Raw genomic sequence first — 16,663 nt, forward strand, 5'->3', positions numbered from 1 at the left:
GGCCTGTCCTTGAGTGCACAGTTTAGTGAGGAAGGCAAACATAGATTATTAGAACACAACAGGGTAAGTGCCACAGTGAAGGCAGAGAGCAGCTGTACAGAGGAGAAAGAAACTTGATGCTGCCTCAAGGGGCAACGAAGAGATGGAACTGGAGTTTGAAGTTTAAGGATGAGTGATATCTTAGCACCGCGGAGGTGGCAGAAGTGCATCCTGGTGGAGGGAAGAGCATGTGCAAAGACAAGGAGGTGAAACAAGAGCATGATTGGTTCAGGGAACGGTGCTGAAGGGGAGACAGAGGCTGGGTTATAAATGGTCTTGTGCGCCACCCTAGAAAGTGTGGTCTTTATGCTGCAGGCACTGGGGAGCCTTTAAGCCCATCTCTCACCACACTGTTCACAAGGATGTCATAAGACCTGCTAAGTGCTTTGCTTAAATCCAGTTACATTATGTATATGGCACTTCCCTGGTCTTCTAGTCTAGTAGACCTCACCAAAGTGGGAAATGAAGTCAATTATGCATTATCAGTTTTATTAATTCTTAGAAAATCAACAATGACCCTTAATCTCTGAGACTCTTCCCCCACGGGCTCACAAAGGACTAGTTTAATAATTTGCTTTACCACCATATCAGGATTTATCACAAATCTTATCACTTGGCAGTGGACAGAATCTATAGTTGGTTGAAAACTGGGATACTGAACCTCTGCAGTCTTCTCTTACCTCTTCCACGCTATAGAACTTTGGACATGAGTGAAAGTAAATAGTTTTATGATCTTATTTGCAAGTACATTCAGTGCCCTACCCAACCCCACCTATTTGAATCCACTTAAAACTGCCTAAGTGCTCTTCTGTCCTCTCAACCATACTGAGCTTTAATTTTCACTTTTACAAGAAATTTTTAGTTTTTGTTTGTAAAAGTAATATAGGCTTATTTTAAGAAAATTTAAAAATGGAAAAAAAAAACATAGAAAATGAAAATCACCTGTAGCCCTATTAGCACCCAGAGATGCCCATTTATGACATTTTAGTGTAAAATTCAGGTATCTTCAATATATGCTACCTTATAAAGTGCTTTTGTTCACTTGCTAAATTACAGACATCTTGGTTGCACAGTACAGGGCAGGAACATGCTGTGGTTTAGGCAACTGTCATCATTTAGGTATTTTTCAGATTTTTATTATGATAAGCAGCGTGATGATCAGTATCTTTATATGTATATCTGTTGCACTTATAAGATTCAGTTCAGTTCAGTCACACAGTCGTGTCTGACTCTGTGACCCCATGAATCGCAGCACGCCAGGCCTCCCTGTCCATCACCAACTCCCAGAGTTCACTCAGACTCACATCCATTGAGTCGGTGATGCCACCCAGCCATCTCATCTTCTATCGTCCCCTTCTCCTGCCCGAACCCCTCCCAGCATCAGAGTCTTTTCCAATGAGTCAGCTCTTTGCAAGAGGTGGCCAAAGTACTAGAGTTTCAGCTTTAGCATCATTCCTTCCAAAGAACACCTAGGATCTCCTTCAGAATGGACTGGTTGGATCTCCTTGCAGTCCAAGGGACTCTCAAGAGTCTCCTCCAACACCACAGTTCAAAAGCATCAATTCTTCGGCGCTCAGTCTTCTTCACAGTCCAACTCTCACATCCATACATGACCACTGGAAAAACCATAGCCTTGACTAGATGGACCTTAGTCGGCAAAGTAATGTCTCTGCTTTTGAATATGCTTAGAAGATTATTTAGGGTAAATCACTAGAAGTAGAACTGTTGGTATATTTAAAAATTTTCTGATGTATCTAGTCAAACTATCCCAAAATTCATTTTATTAAATCTCACTGTGTATTATACAAAGACAATCTGACAAGCAGAAACGGCATGTTACATTTTACGTCTGCATTTCCTTGACTGCTCGAGAGGCTAAACATTTAAACCACTGGAGCGGCCGTGCGTGTGTATGTGTGTGAGTGTGTTATGCGTATTTGGTGAACTGCCTATGTACTGTGCACATATTTTACTGAAATGCTGTATTTTTTTCTATTGATTTGGAGGCGCTCTTTAAATGACACTGATATCCTTTGCTTATCATGTATTCTGTAAAAATATATAAATATTCTGCAAAAAATACTGTTTCAATTCTTTGTCTGTTTTGTAGTGTTTTCTGATGCCAGAATTACTTTTTTATTTTTCTCTGTGCTTTAGAAAGTCCTTTTTCACCTTAAAAGTATGTAACTATCCATTTAAATTTTCCTCTTTAATGTATTTATTATTATTACGTTTACTATTTAAACCACTGGAAGTTTCACTGCTATAATGACTGATGTTTTATAGTTTGAGTATCTTTTCCCTTGCTACTGCACATAGGCTTATTAGAGCAAGTGCCACTTTATTCCCATAATCTGCTATCACATGCTATCTTCCTTAAACAGTAAAACTACTTTATATTTCAACTCCAGTCATGCCAAAATGTCCTTTTTGGTGTCCTTAGTATTTCTGTCAAGTCACAGATCATTCTGAGATTTAGCTAAGATTACCTCATCCCTTATATATTATTATGTGCTCTCTGCTTTCAGCTTTGGCTACTGCTGCTGCTGCTGCTAAGTCGCTTCTTTCGTGTCCGACTCTGTGCAACCCCACAGATGGCAGCCCACCAGGCTCCCCCGTCCCTGGGACTCTCCAGGCAAGAACACTGGAGTGGGTTGCCATTTCCTTCTCCAATGCATGAAAGTGAAAAGTGAAAGGGAAGTCGCTCAGTCATGTCCAACTTCGCGACCCCATGGACTGCAGCCTACCAGGCTCCTCCATCCATGGGATTTTCCAGGCAAGAGTACTGGAGTGGGTTGTCATTGCCTTCTCCGCAGCTTTGGCAAATACAATTTAAATTAGACACATTTTCATGAAGCTATCTTGAATTGTTAAATCTAACACAGTGAAAATATCCTTTTAAAAAAGGAGAAAAAAAATTAAAGAGGAGAATTTTCTTTCTTTTTTTTTTTAAAGAAATTCTGTCCCCACCATTTCACTGCTGGAAAAGAAAGTCAACTGTACTCATGGCAGTGGCCCTGAACCTGGAGTCCAAAGACAGCCTTTGGCAAAACGATGAACCCTAAAAGTACATGCCACATTTTGATGTAAATGTATTTTTTTTCCCCTGGGGAGTAGTTCCAAAGCATTATCTAATACTTAAAGAGCTATCTAACACATAAAAAATTACGAGATAGTTAGTAATTATCGAGCCCTATGTGTTCAGTTCATTTAAAGCACTTTACATGTATAACCTTATAGAATACACACAACCACTCTATAAGATAGATGCAATTATCCCCATTTTATAGATAAGAAAAATGAGACAAAGGAACTGAATGGCAGAACTGGTGTCTGAACCCAAGGAGTCTGTCTCGAACCCACAGTTTTTTTAATATATTAAACTAAGCTGTCAAGGTAAGAAGTAACAGAGTATTAAAGTTCAAGATGGTAAGAACATAAGCCAAATAAATGTTTAAAACAAACTTTTTATACCAATGACTGGCTTCCTGTTCAGTTGGCTCAATTACCTTTTCATGTGATCTACGTCTGCAGTCATGAACACACCCTTTGTGAGAACTGAAACAGTGAAATCTGAAAGAAGAAACTGGCATATTGAACATTCCAATCTACCTTGTGGCCCAGGAGATGCCACCTTTGGGCCAGTGATCTCCAGGTTTCCTTGGTTACGATGCACATTTTCTGTCTGACTTGATTCTACCTTTTTCCCAGAAGTTTTCTTATGATCTCCTTTGGGTTTCTTTACACGTTTGACCTGGAATGTGATCTGGGAAACGAAAACATGTTAGGGACAAATGAGATCAATTTTCACGTCTGCCTGTGGCTGTGAGTATTGGTGGCTTTAATAACCAGTCCTAACACAATATTGTAAAGCAATTATCCTCCAATTAAAAAACAAAAATAACAACCAGTCCTGTGCAAGAGTTAAGTTCTTTCCTTCAGTTTAATTCTTAAAGGTCTAGATGAAAAATGTTTAGTGAAATAAACAAAATAACCTAGCCTTAAAGGATACAGAAACTAAAACTTAAGATGTTTGAACTGGGCTGTTCGAAGCCTGCAGGCTTTGAGTGTGGCTTCACACCCATTTCCTCTAAAAGCCAACCCTACCCAAGGCACATGAAATGCTTCCAGCAGTACAATTCTCATGTGAAGGCTGACTAGGGCACGGAGTCGAGTGGCACACACCCAACAGATTACACTTGGCAAATTAGGAGCACTGCCCCCTACCCACTCTCAAGGACCTGGGCTACAAATTGTTAAGGACTGAGTTGGCAAACTCTTACCCATTCTGTCGCTTCATCATCTTCACTTCTGCAGTCTCCATAGCAAGAACTTCTGGCTACTCCATCCTGGGGGCCTTTCTTCAGTACTCGTATGCCCTGCAAGTCCAGACGCCGTCCCTTCATCTCCAGTGCTCCTCCAAAGCCTTCCAGGGGCCATGCCTGTTGAAATTCATCCACCAAGGCCAATATCTCTTCTGACATTTTTGTTTCATCTGAATTCTCCATCTCATCAGAACCATTGCTTTCCTCAACCACTGTACCTGAAATTCAAGTGCAAGCATGCTATTACAAGTTACGCAGTCATTCACGTACTTGAGTGACTCCAACCTTGCTTTCTGAGAAAAGTTTTGGCTCTGCTTAGGGGCACTTCTGTAGTCCATCTTCATAAAAATACCATTCAACATCTTCAGAATTCATAATATATCATTTTTGTCATCCAGCTTTTATAAAAAACTGGATTGAGAACAATGGCAGAAGCTAGATGGTAGGCAGTCATAGACTGTCACTAGTGAGCATGAAGATGGCTATTTTGTGTGTATTTTGGGGGAGGGGGGAAAGGCCAACTTGCTCTAGATATAAGACATAGATGGTAAAGATGAAGTTTATTATGATATATTATTTAATATATAGGATTCAAGCTTTATTCAAATAGCATATGAAATATAGTTGTTAAGACCATACCGCCTAATTACCTTAACTGAACAATGATTTGTTTAGTGGAAAATTATCTTAATTCCACATGAAGGCTTTCATTTTCACTAATGGCTAATATAAGATATAACAATTTGCTAGTGTAATTTTTCCCTAAAATGGTTATCAAGATATTTATTATATTGCTAATGTTTCTTATGTAAAGACTCCCATGGATGTTTCTCAGTGCGATGGCCTAGTAAAAATTCTCTCTCCTGAGCAGTCAGTATGTTTCCATTATTATACACTGTAGGTTACACAACCTTACAAGCTCCCCTCTATGCCTAACTAGAAAGCAAGCTTAGGGCAAAATTAGTCTGAGTTTCTTAACAGAATGTTTTCCTTTAAAAAAAAAAATTCTTTAGTACTTAACTTTTGCTATTTTGAATAAATGGCTGAATCTTACACTGTGTTCTGTGACAGTTCTTTCTACTCCTTCTAAGAAGTATACAGAGTACAAAAACAAATAAAAAGGAAAGCTTCCTTCTATGATATGTGCCCAGTGGACGACCTGAGAGCTTGGGGTTGATGGCTCACAAATTGACAGTCTATGTTATGCCAGTACCCTAATAATCTTCAACTGGTAATCTGGCTTTTCAGTAATTTAGAACATGGTATTCATAAGGCCAAGGTTAGGAATCTCATAACGGTATCAATAGACCTATAACCACAGTGAGTAACCCGTCTCAGAAATGCAGTTTCAGTCTCTGAGAAGTCTGAGAAAGCAGGCTGATTCCCATTACTAAAAGCAACTTAAAGCTTTGAGCCCTTCTCACAGAAGGTCTGCAGCGTCACTCAGCTCTCCAGTGGCATCCCTGTCTCCCATTCCACTTTCCGAAATAGAAAGTGGGAAGGTGGGCAGGGCTGTTGCCAAGCTGAGGAGTACCACTAGAAATCTCTGTCATTTCTTTCTTTGAAAAGCTATACGGCTCTCCCATTTGTTAACAAGTGACTACAAAATCTACTGCTATCCTTTCAAGTAACTTTGTTTTCTGAGCCAATATGATAGTTTCTGTTGCTTAATATTATCATTAACGTTCTGAAACAAGTATAAAGTCAAACAGGGGTTGACAAAGTTTTCCTTTAGGATATTTAGCTAAGAATGGTTACCTGCCAAAATTATGCAGTCAGTAGTATAAAAGTGGGGTTGACAAAGAGTTCTAAGTTTTAGTTTCTACCTTGTTTGCTCCTATATTCCAAATGTCCACAATTGCTCCTGGCACAGAGCAGGCACGAACAGCTACAGAAACAATTAATGGGAACTCAGGAAAAATTTGTTTTGTGGGTTCCTTGAGGATCTGCTGTTCCTGCTTTTGCCTTGTCCTGCTGGAAATCTGTCATGTGTTCAAGTACTGCCCACCTAGATGATAGGCAAGCAATGGAAAGGCAGGGATCATGTGTTTAGCATAGCGTCTGATACGCCATATAATTCACAAACTTCTCAGTACCTAAGCCAGGAAAGCAGCGGAAAAGGACTGCTATAGGGATTCCAACAGGAACTTAATTAGAATTGCCCGGCAGCTGACTTGTAGCAACAGCGTTGTTTCCAAGTCTTCCTCATGTTATTTTAGCTTCCTCTCCTTCCTTCTCTGGCTACCATGGGATACCCTGCACCTGGTTCTGGGACAGAAAAGAACTTTTGATAGATTTGGCCATGACCAAGAATACAGGATTAAAGAAAAGTGGCTTTTGGTCAAAGGAAGACAGCACATAAGTAATTCCCCAGTACATAGTTAGAGCTGCAAATGGATGGAAGCCTTATTTTCACTCAAAAACTACTACTATTTAGAAAGTATTCATGTTGTTTAGTTGAAAAAACTTCCGCAAGCCCAGGTCCCAAAGATTAATACTTCCCTGTGTCCTTCAGTTCAGTTCAGTCACTCAGTCGTGTCCGACTCTTTGTGACCCCATGAATCACAGTACGCCAGGCCTCCCTGTCCATCACCAACTCCCAGAGTTCACTCAGACTCACATCCATTGAGTCGGTGATGCCACCCAGCCATCTTATCTTCTATCGTCCCCTTCTCCTCCTGCCCGAACCCCTCCCAGCATCAGAGTCTTTTCCAATGAGTCAGCTCTTTGCATGAGGTGACCAAAGTACTGGAGCGTCAGCTTTAGCATCCTTCCAAAGAAATCCCAGGGTTGATCTTCAGAATGGACTGGTTGGATCTCCTTGCAGTCCAAGGGACTCTCAAGAGTCTTCTCCAACACCACAGTTCAAAAGCATCAATTCTTTGGCGCTCAGCCTTCTTCACAGTCCAACTCTCACATCCATACATGGCTACTGGAAAAACCATAGCCTTGACTAGATGGACCTTAGTCGGCAAAGTAATGCCTCTGCTTTTGAATATACTATCTAGGTTGGTCATAACTTTTCTTCCAAGGAGTAAGCATCTTTTAATTTCATGGCTGCAGTCACCATCTGCAGTGATTTTTGAGCCCCCCAATATGAAGTCCAACACTGTTTCCACTGTTTCTCCATCTATTTCCCATGCAGTGATGGGACCGGATGCCATGATCTTCGTTTTCTGAATGTTGAGCTTTAAGCCAACTTTTTCATTCTCCTCTTTTACTTTCATCAAGAGACTTTTTAGTTCCTCTTCACTTTCTGCCATAAGGGTGGTGTCATCTGCATATCTGAGGTTATTGATATTTCTCCCGGCAATCTTGATTCCAGCTTGTGTTTCTTCCAGGCCAGCGTTTCTCATGATGTACTCTGCATAGAAGTTAAATAAGCAGGGTGACAACATACAGCCTTGACGTACTCCTTTTCCTATTTAGAACCAGTCTGTTGTTCCATGTCCAGTTCTAACTATTGCCTCCTGGCCTGCATACAGATTTCTCAAGAGGCAGGTCAGGTGGTCTGGTATTCCCATCTCTTTCAGAATTTTCCAGTTTATTGCGATCCACACAGTCCAAGGCTTTGGCATAGTCAATAAAGCAGAAATAGATGTTTTTCTGGAACTCTCTTGCTTTTTCGATGATCCAGCGGATGTTGACAATTTGATCTCTGGTCCCTTTGCCTTTTCTAAAACCAGCTTGAACATCAGGAAGTTCACAGTTCACATATTGCTGAAGCCTGGTTTGGAGAATTCTGAGCATTACTTTACTAGCATGTGAGATGAGTGCAATTGTGCGGTAGTTTGAGCATTCTTTGGCATTGCCTTTCTTTGGGACTGGAATGAAAACTGACTTTTTCCAGTCCTGTGGCCACTGCTGAGCTTTCCAAACTTGCTGGCATATTGAGTGTAGCACTTTCACAGTATCATCTTTCAGGATTTGAAAGAGCTCAACTGGAATTCCATCACCTCCACTAGCTTTGTTCATAGTGATGCTTTCCAAGGCCCACTTGACTTCACATTCCAAGATGTCTGGCTCTAGATGAGTGATCACACCATCATGATTATCTGGGTTGTGAAGATCCTTTTTGTACAGTTCTTCTGTGTATTCTTGCCATCTCTTCTTAACATCTTCTGCTTCTGTTAGGTCCATACCATTTCTGTCCTTTATCGAGCCCATCTTTGCATGAAATATTCCCTTGGTATCTCTAATTTTCTTGAAGAGATCTCTAGTCTTTCCCATTCTGTTGTTTTCCTCTATTTCTTTGCATTGATCGCTGAAGAAGGCTTTCTTATCCCCTCTTGCTATTCTTTGGAACTCTGCATTCAGATGCTTACATCTTTCCTTTTCTCCTATGCCCTTACCATATGGTAATATATATCATTAAAAAGTTCCTAGGGAAAAGGCCTTTCGCTGGTGGAAATCAGTATTCAACTAAAAACTAGTTGCAGGCTTCTGCTGCTGGCAGCTATTCGGCCTTTTCAAAGCTGCTGGGGTTGGGGTGACAGCAGTTCCTAAACAACACTGAATAAAGGTGAGAAATGGGGAGATCATAAAGGTGCTACGCCTTAGAAAAAACAGACCAACCTTTATCTATTTAGGCCCTACTACATGCCTGTCTCTGTGCTATACATTTGGGAGCAAAAAGAATCTGATCCTAAGGAATTAAATATAATCAATTTGGAGACATGAAACTATACATTAAACAAAGAGAGAACAATTACATTTAAATATTTTTTTCTAAAGGAAACACATAATTGAATGTAGTCACGAAATGCTTTTTTACAGGAAGGTAGACTACCTGAGGCAGGATTTAGACAGAAGAGGTCCAGGGAGGGCACTCCCCAGTGATGACACTAAACACCCATTCACACACATACAGAAACAGGTGTAAGGAAGGTGTATGTGAAGGCACTACTGCCTTGAAATTAAATAGAACAAAAAATTTATACAGGTACATCAGCAACTAAGATACTCAGGGGAGTGGGTGACACTGAGTGTCTGGGAGAGTCTGGACAAAGATTCATTATAAAGGAAGCCTCCAGTTCGTTAAGCAAACAATAGCAAGGTGGCAGCCACCACAATCCCAAAGGTTAGGTTAGTGGATCAGTTGATGTCTTAGGAACTAGGGGCGGGGGGCAGAAGGCAGACAGCGGACAAGCAGAAAGCTGTTTCAACAATCTCTATACGCTTATCTCTATGCACATAAAGAGAAACTGACTTAGGCTGGGGATAAAGGGGAAATATTTAAAAGGGAAGGGAAAGAGGTATGGGGAAATTTCAGTGAAGAAAAATGAACAGAATTTGGCAATTATGTGGATATAATGGGAAATAGAATAAAGCCAAAGATGACTTCAAGATTTTAAAGCCTGATGTGAAACAGGGAGCATTTTACTATACTATGTGAAGCTTTAGAATCTGCGAATGTGCGACTGTGATGCTATTTGCAAAGTCGATGGCACAGGGACAGCACAACAGGACAGTGTTGGGATTTCAGGCGCTTATTTATTACTTTGTTTCAACATTTGTTGTTACGTGCTTAACAATGTGCTGAGGGCTCAGAATATAACAACCAGTGGAGCTATGGTCTAGGCTAGAAGTATGGACACGTCGCCAGACACTGTCCAATAAGCAGCTGCAAATACAGAATTAAGGCAGAAAGAGATCTGGACAACAGAGGGGTCTCAGCAGGTTGAGCAAACTCCAGGAGACAGTGAGGCACAGGGAAGCCTGGTGTGCTGCAATCCATGGGGTCACAAGGAGTCAGACACAATTTAGCGACTGAACAACAGAAGACAAAAGTAACTGTTAGGCTTGCTGCTTGTGGGCCAGATGCTGCGATGTAAACTGGAAACAGAGAGACGGAGACCCTTGTTTTTTTCTTTGTCTTCAACATGTACCATTTTCAAACTGGAAAAAGGAGAATACATATTGTGAAGTGAAGAGACTGTGAGCACCCACAGTGAGGCTCACCCACAGAAAAGTTCACGCTTTTCTCACTTGGATGAATTATATCTCAGGGTACTGGGAAAACTCACAGCTGAGTCTGAGCCCTGTGAGGTAATCGGGCCAGAATCACAGGGACAGGAGGAGTGTTGAGAAAGAGAGAGAAGCGTATGTAGTTCTGATATAAGAAAAGGAAAAAAAAGAGCCCACTATAACTTTGCAGCATTGTAGACACAACTGGAAATCTGGAAATTCACAGTCTGGGCACCACGGTGGAAGAGACTTTCAAAGTGGAGCACATTCGTAGAAAAGGGACTTGGTGAAACTCCTTAAAACCATGTTAAACCGGGGAGGACTGAAAAAATCAAGGTGATCCTATGGCAGGAAGAGCAGCTGATATACCGCATACACACATGATCAGACTTTGAAAATATTTTGCTATGAACATTTTAAAAAATTCCAGAGCGAGTACTTCAAGGATAGTGAAGGGACTAAAACGGTATTAAAGAGAAGCTAGAAGGAAATGAGGACATTTAGCTAAAGGGAGCAGAAATGTGGGGTGGGGGCTGGTAGACAGGAACAATAACCATCTTTAAACATCTCAGGAAGCACATTAGAGAGAGACAGACTCTGTTAGCCTCAGAGGGCAGGGCTAGAGATGAGAAGCCGTATTTTAGCTCTGTATTAGGAATTATGAGTGGTCAGAAATGGAATGGGCTACCCAGGGAGAGACCAAGCTGCCCATGCCTGGAGCAGAAGCAGAAGCAAGACAATGCCGGAAACACTACTGAGAGGGAGAGGACCATCAGAAGGTGATTAAAAGAAGGTGACTGTGTTTGATAAGCAGTGTTAATAATCTTGGAAGAAAGGTTCCAGGAAGAGTTTTAGGGAGCAGAAACTGAAAAGACAAATGCAAAATGAACAGATTGACAATAAACAGAGGTAAAGATCACATATTCAAAGAGATGACCAGCAAGACAAAGTCCTTCCTTCAAAGTCTGGATCAAAATGTGTCCAGAAAGTCTTATGTGATTCATATCCATAGGTTTTTCTGTAAGACTGTGGCTTCTAAAGGCAAGCAGGCACATTCTACCTTTCAGAATATGTTTCTTTGTCTCACAAAATAGAAAGTACACTCTGGAATTAGACAAAGTTGTTTTCAAATTAGGACTCCACCACCATAGGACCTAGGGTAGTTCTGTCTGGAGTTCCTGTCTTCTCTGCACAACACGGATGGACTTGGAGGGCATTATACTTAGTGAGATATGTCAGACAGAAAAGGCAAATACTGTAGAATATCACTTATATGTGGAATTTAAAATGTGTAACAAGTGAATATAACAAAAAAAAAAAAAACCTCACAGATATAGAGAACAAACTAGACATGACCAGTGGGGAGAGGGAAGGAAGGAGGGGCAATACAGGAGCAGGGGATCGAAAGGTGCAAACTATTCGTTGTTATGCTGTTTGGTCACTAAACTGTGCTGATTTTTTGTGACCCCGTGGACTGTAGTCCGCCAGGCTCCTCTGTCCATGGGATTCTCCAGGCAAGAATACTGGAGTTGGTTGCCGTTTAGTTCTCCAGGGGATCTTCCCAACTCGGGGACTGAATCCACGTCTCCTGTACTGGACTACTGGGCCACAAGTATAAAATAAGCTACAAAGATATGCTGTACAATATGGAGAATGTAACGGGCATTTTATAACAACTACAAATGGAGGAAAACCTTTAAAAATTGTGAATCACTATATTATATATCTGTAACATGATATTGTACAGCAACTATACTTCAATTTAAAAAAGGCAGTGATCTCTTTTTTGAAGTCAGAGGATAAAGCTGTGGACTTAAGATTTAATGCATAAACAACAGCATAAAATTTCAAACTAGTAATCAGAAAGCACAAAAGGCTTAGATTAAATCACTAAGACTAAGATAGGGAGGGAAATCATTCACTTCTGAGAAGAAAACAATAGTGAGTATTCATTTGCACAAGTGGTCCTCTTCCTTCTTTTAGCTGGGTTAGGATAGCAAAATACGTGAACTGTGAACTCCCTGATGTTCAAGCTGGTTTTAGAAAAGGCAGAGGAACCAGAGACCAAATTGCCAACATCTGCTGGATCATGGAAAAAGCAAGAGAGTTCCAGAAAAACATCTATTTCTGCTTTATTGACTCTGCCAAAGCCTTTGACTGTGTGGCTCACAATAAACTGTGGAAAATTCTGAAAGAGATGGGAATACCAGACCACCTGACCTGCCTCTTGAGAAATCTGTATGCAGGTCAGGAAGCAACAGTTAGAACTGGACATGGAACAAAAGACTGGTTCCAAATAGGAAAAGGAGTATGTCAAGGCTATATATTGTCACCCTGCTTATTTAACTTATATGCAGAGTATATCATGAGAAACGCTGGACTGGAAGAAACACAAGCTGGAATCAAGATTGCTGGAAGAAATATCAATAACCTCAGATATGAAGATGACACCACCCTTATGGCAGAAAGTGAAGAGGAACTAAAAAGCCTCTTGATGAAAGTAAAAGACGAGAGTCAAAAAGTTGGCTTAAAGCTCAACATTCAGAAAACGAAGATCATGGCATCCAGTCCCATCACTTCATGGGAAATAGATGGGGAAATAGTGGAAACAGTGTCAGACTTTATTTTTTGGGGCTCCAAAATCACTGCAGATGGTGACTGCAGCCATGAAATTAAAAGACGCTTACTCTTTGGAAGAAAAGTTATGACCAACCTAGATAGTATATTCAAAAGCAGAGACATTACTTTGCCGACTAAGGTCCATCTAGTCAAGGCTATGGATTTTCCTGTGGTCATGTATGGATGTGAGAGTTGGACTGTGAAGAAGGCTGAGTGTGGAAGAATTGATGCTTTTGAACTGTGGTGTTGGAGAAGACTCTTGAGAGTCCCTTGGACTGCAAGGATATCCAACCAGTCCATTCTGAAGGAGATCAACCCTGGGATTTCTTTGGAAGAAATGATGCTAAAGCTGAAACTCCAGTACTTTGGTCACCTCATGCGAAGAGTTGACTCATTGGAAAAGACTCTGATGCTGGGAAGGATTGGGGGCAAGAGGAGTACGGGACGACAGGGGATGAGATGGCTGGATGGCATCACGGACTCGATGGACGTGAGTTTGAGTGAACTCCGCGAGTTGGTGATGGACAGGGAGGCCTGGCGTGCTGCGATTCATGGGGTCGCAAAGAGTCGAACACGACTGAGTGACTGAACTGAACTGAACTGAACTGAAGGATAGTAAAAAGAAGACAGAGAATTCGGAAAAGACAATCTAGAAAAGCAAGTAGGGAATTGTTCCTGTTAACAACCCTTGTGCAAATACATCAGGGCCCCCTTTCCTGATGTTAACACTGAGCAGATACTGTACGTACTTGTGAGGACTGTGGCTCACAACCAGCCTCTAAGTCACGAAGCAGCAGAAACACAGGAATGCCTGTGTTTCCAGAAATGCACATTTACTGGGTTCCATGCGTGTCCGAGTACCTGGCACAAATGTTTCCCCCAAAGTTATTTCATTTAAATATTCATGAGCACTCTGAAGCTTGCTCCACCCCCCCAACCCCCGGTTTATTTTCAAATTAATGAGATAAGGAAGGTTCAGAAAGATTAAGTAACTTGCCCAAGATTTAACAGCTAGTAGGTGGCAGACATTATAACAAAATCTCTGACTACAAAACCTACAGATAAGGTTTCTGGTGGAGAGGTTCCAGACTAGATAATAAGGTATTAAAGCACTGGTTTTGCAAAGGTTAATCAGTGACACAGTTTTCACCAATCCTTAGCAAAACGAGAAACAAAACAGAACACGTACAAGACTTCCCTGGCGGCCCAGTGGTTAGGACTTTACACCTCCACTGCAGGGGGCACAGCTTCGAGCCCTGGTCGGAAAGCTAATATCCCACATGCTGTTTGGCATGGTTAGATACAAAGAGAATCAATAAAAAAAAATAACAAAAAAAGAAAATGTACCTAAAGTTATAGGACTTACACACACACTTATGTCCAGATACACATTTGTTGGTGTAAAGCTGCCAACCGTCCATTTTTGAGGAAGACTATCTTTATTCTAACACGGTCTCTGTATTTTTTTGACATTAAATGTTTTATATATATATAAAATAATGGTAACAGCAAATTCCAGTTTTCCTCAAGAATGACCTTACAAATTTAAAAATAAAGCTCTGATCTATCAACCCCCTATGTCTGAGAACCACAGGCAAATGACACAGCTATGAAAGCAGAAGGCCCCAAGGATGAGTTTTAGTTATACACCACCTACTAAAGATGTTAGGCAAGGCACCTAACTTCTCTGAGTCTCAATTTTCTCACCCACAAGATGAGCTAATAATATCTATTTCACAAAGTTAATACATAACATATAATACTTTTTAAAATTATAAAGTATCACAAAAAGGTAGTAACTATCATAATAATTTATGGTTACTGGAGAGGGCTTAACTATTTGTATTTATTTCCCTCCAAAATCAGAGTTTTCAAAAAAACTTTCAACGTCTATGCTTGACTTTTACTATACCACACTATTTAAATTAAAATATAGAATCTTTCCCCTAACCACACTATAGGAAGCTTGCTGGTATCAACGTGGTAACGTACACCATGACTGTGGTCCCTGTGGCCTCATCAGCATCTAGAGAAAAGAATGTACTCCCAGAATTCATGGCTTTTTTAAAAAACAAAAAACAGTATCTTAAACTAGTGAGACTCATCACCATACTGTAATTACATGAGCAACGCACCCTGAGAGGCAGTGTGCGGAGTGCTGAAGGGACCTGGCAACAGGGCAACCGTTCAGCGCCCCAAGCATGGGGGACGGAATGGAACCATGGGGGAAACATGGAACCAAAGAAACGTAAATATTAGGTTACCTGCCTCAAGCAATGATGTATTCAGAAAATGAAGTGACACACAGTAAGATTCCGGTTGGGTTTTATTCTGAACTGCCCTAGGACAAGATTCTAATTGGGTAGTCACGAGTATTACAGTCATTAAGGAGTCACATTGGAATAGTGTCAGTTTCTGTAAGCTGAAAAAAACACCCCTTTCTCACTACTCAGTTTCATTTTTGTTGATTCTGAGTTTATCAAACAATCTCATGATGTTCATGTGGCTGTGTGGGTACCTGATGCCAGGGAGACATGAGGCTCCTGGGCACCAGAGAGGTGTAGCCCCACTGTGAGTGAGCAAAGTGGCCATCTGGTTTAAGTCAATCTCTTCTGCGTAGGTAAATGGGAAATTAATTTCCTTAAAGCCCCACGATTCCTGGTAGAAGAGATGAAGCTAATTTTCTAAACCTACAGAAGTGAAGGTCGCAACATCCCTCTTTGAGGTCTAGCTTGCTTCTTTCTCTTAGACACTGTTTTTTTATATATAATAAACCACTTAGAAGGAAACGTAAGATTTTGTCATTGCTAGATATGTTCATCCAATCTGTGCAGGAAGGCAAAGGCCACATTTCACTTCTCTAACATTTACTGTACACAGGAATATAAAGTTACACAGGACACAATATATAAGAAGCTCATTGTTTGATGGAACATAAGTCATACAAGCATTTAACACTATATAAAATGTGCCTTGACAAAAAGTAGGAATAAGACAGCAAATGAAGCAACTGAACTCCTGGCGACCCTGTGAAAGCTTCACAGAGAAGACGACATTCGAGCTGAACGTGGAGATGCGCAGGGATTGTCTGTAAAAAGCAGTGTGTAGAAGGGCCCTTCCCAGCCTCTGCAAAGGAACGGGGGCTCAAAGCAGCATGGCCCGAGAGGGAGACGGGAGAGGTTTGCATTCCCCGCGGTACAGAGCACCAGTGGACAGTACAGCTGGAGACAGAATCAAGGGCCAACTGCATCGTATCCCACATTAAGACATCTGGGTTCTTCCTACAGGTAATAGGAAGTGGCTTAGATGGTAAAGAACCTGCCTGCAATGTGGGAGACCTGGGTTCGAACCCTGGCTTGGGAAGATACTCTGGAGAAGGGAATGGCTATCCACTCCGGTGTCCTTGCATTCCATGGACAGAGGAGCCTGGCAGGCCACAGGCCATGGGGTCGCAAGGAGTCAGACACGACTGAGCGACTGCACAGAACTATAGATAATGGAGAACCATAGAACATTTTAAGCATAGGCAACTTACCAGATCAGGTCTGATTTTAGAAACCACTCCTTGGACACAAGAAATTGGTAACAGGTTATTTCTGCTTTTTAAATTGTATACCAATTGTATGTATTCTCTCTCCCACATACACACATACCCACCCACCTCTCTTACATGACTGAAGTAAAGGACTAGATATGGGCGGGGGGTGGCAATC

At 41.2% G+C, this 16,663-nt stretch overlaps 1 protein-coding gene across 2 annotated transcripts in view; it reads right to left on the minus strand.

Moving 5' to 3' along the window:
• TTC17 (tetratricopeptide repeat domain 17) overlaps positions 1-16,663 on the minus strand; it is a 125,614-nt gene that overhangs the window by 35,534 nt on the left and 73,417 nt on the right. For both annotated transcript variants that reach the window (XM_018059224.1, XM_013969875.2), the window contains 2 exons: positions 4,323-4,582; positions 3,652-3,805 (listed from right to left, as the gene is read on the minus strand). In XM_018059224.1, coding sequence (XP_017914713.1) covers positions 3,652-3,805; positions 4,323-4,582 — 414 coding nt within the window. The remainder of the gene's footprint in view (positions 1-3,651; positions 3,806-4,322; positions 4,583-16,663) is intronic.

The sequence above is a fragment of the Capra hircus genome, chromosome 15, assembly GCF_001704415.2.
Source record: "Capra hircus breed San Clemente chromosome 15, ASM170441v1, whole genome shotgun sequence".
NCBI lineage: Eukaryota > Metazoa > Chordata > Mammalia > Artiodactyla > Bovidae > Capra > Capra hircus.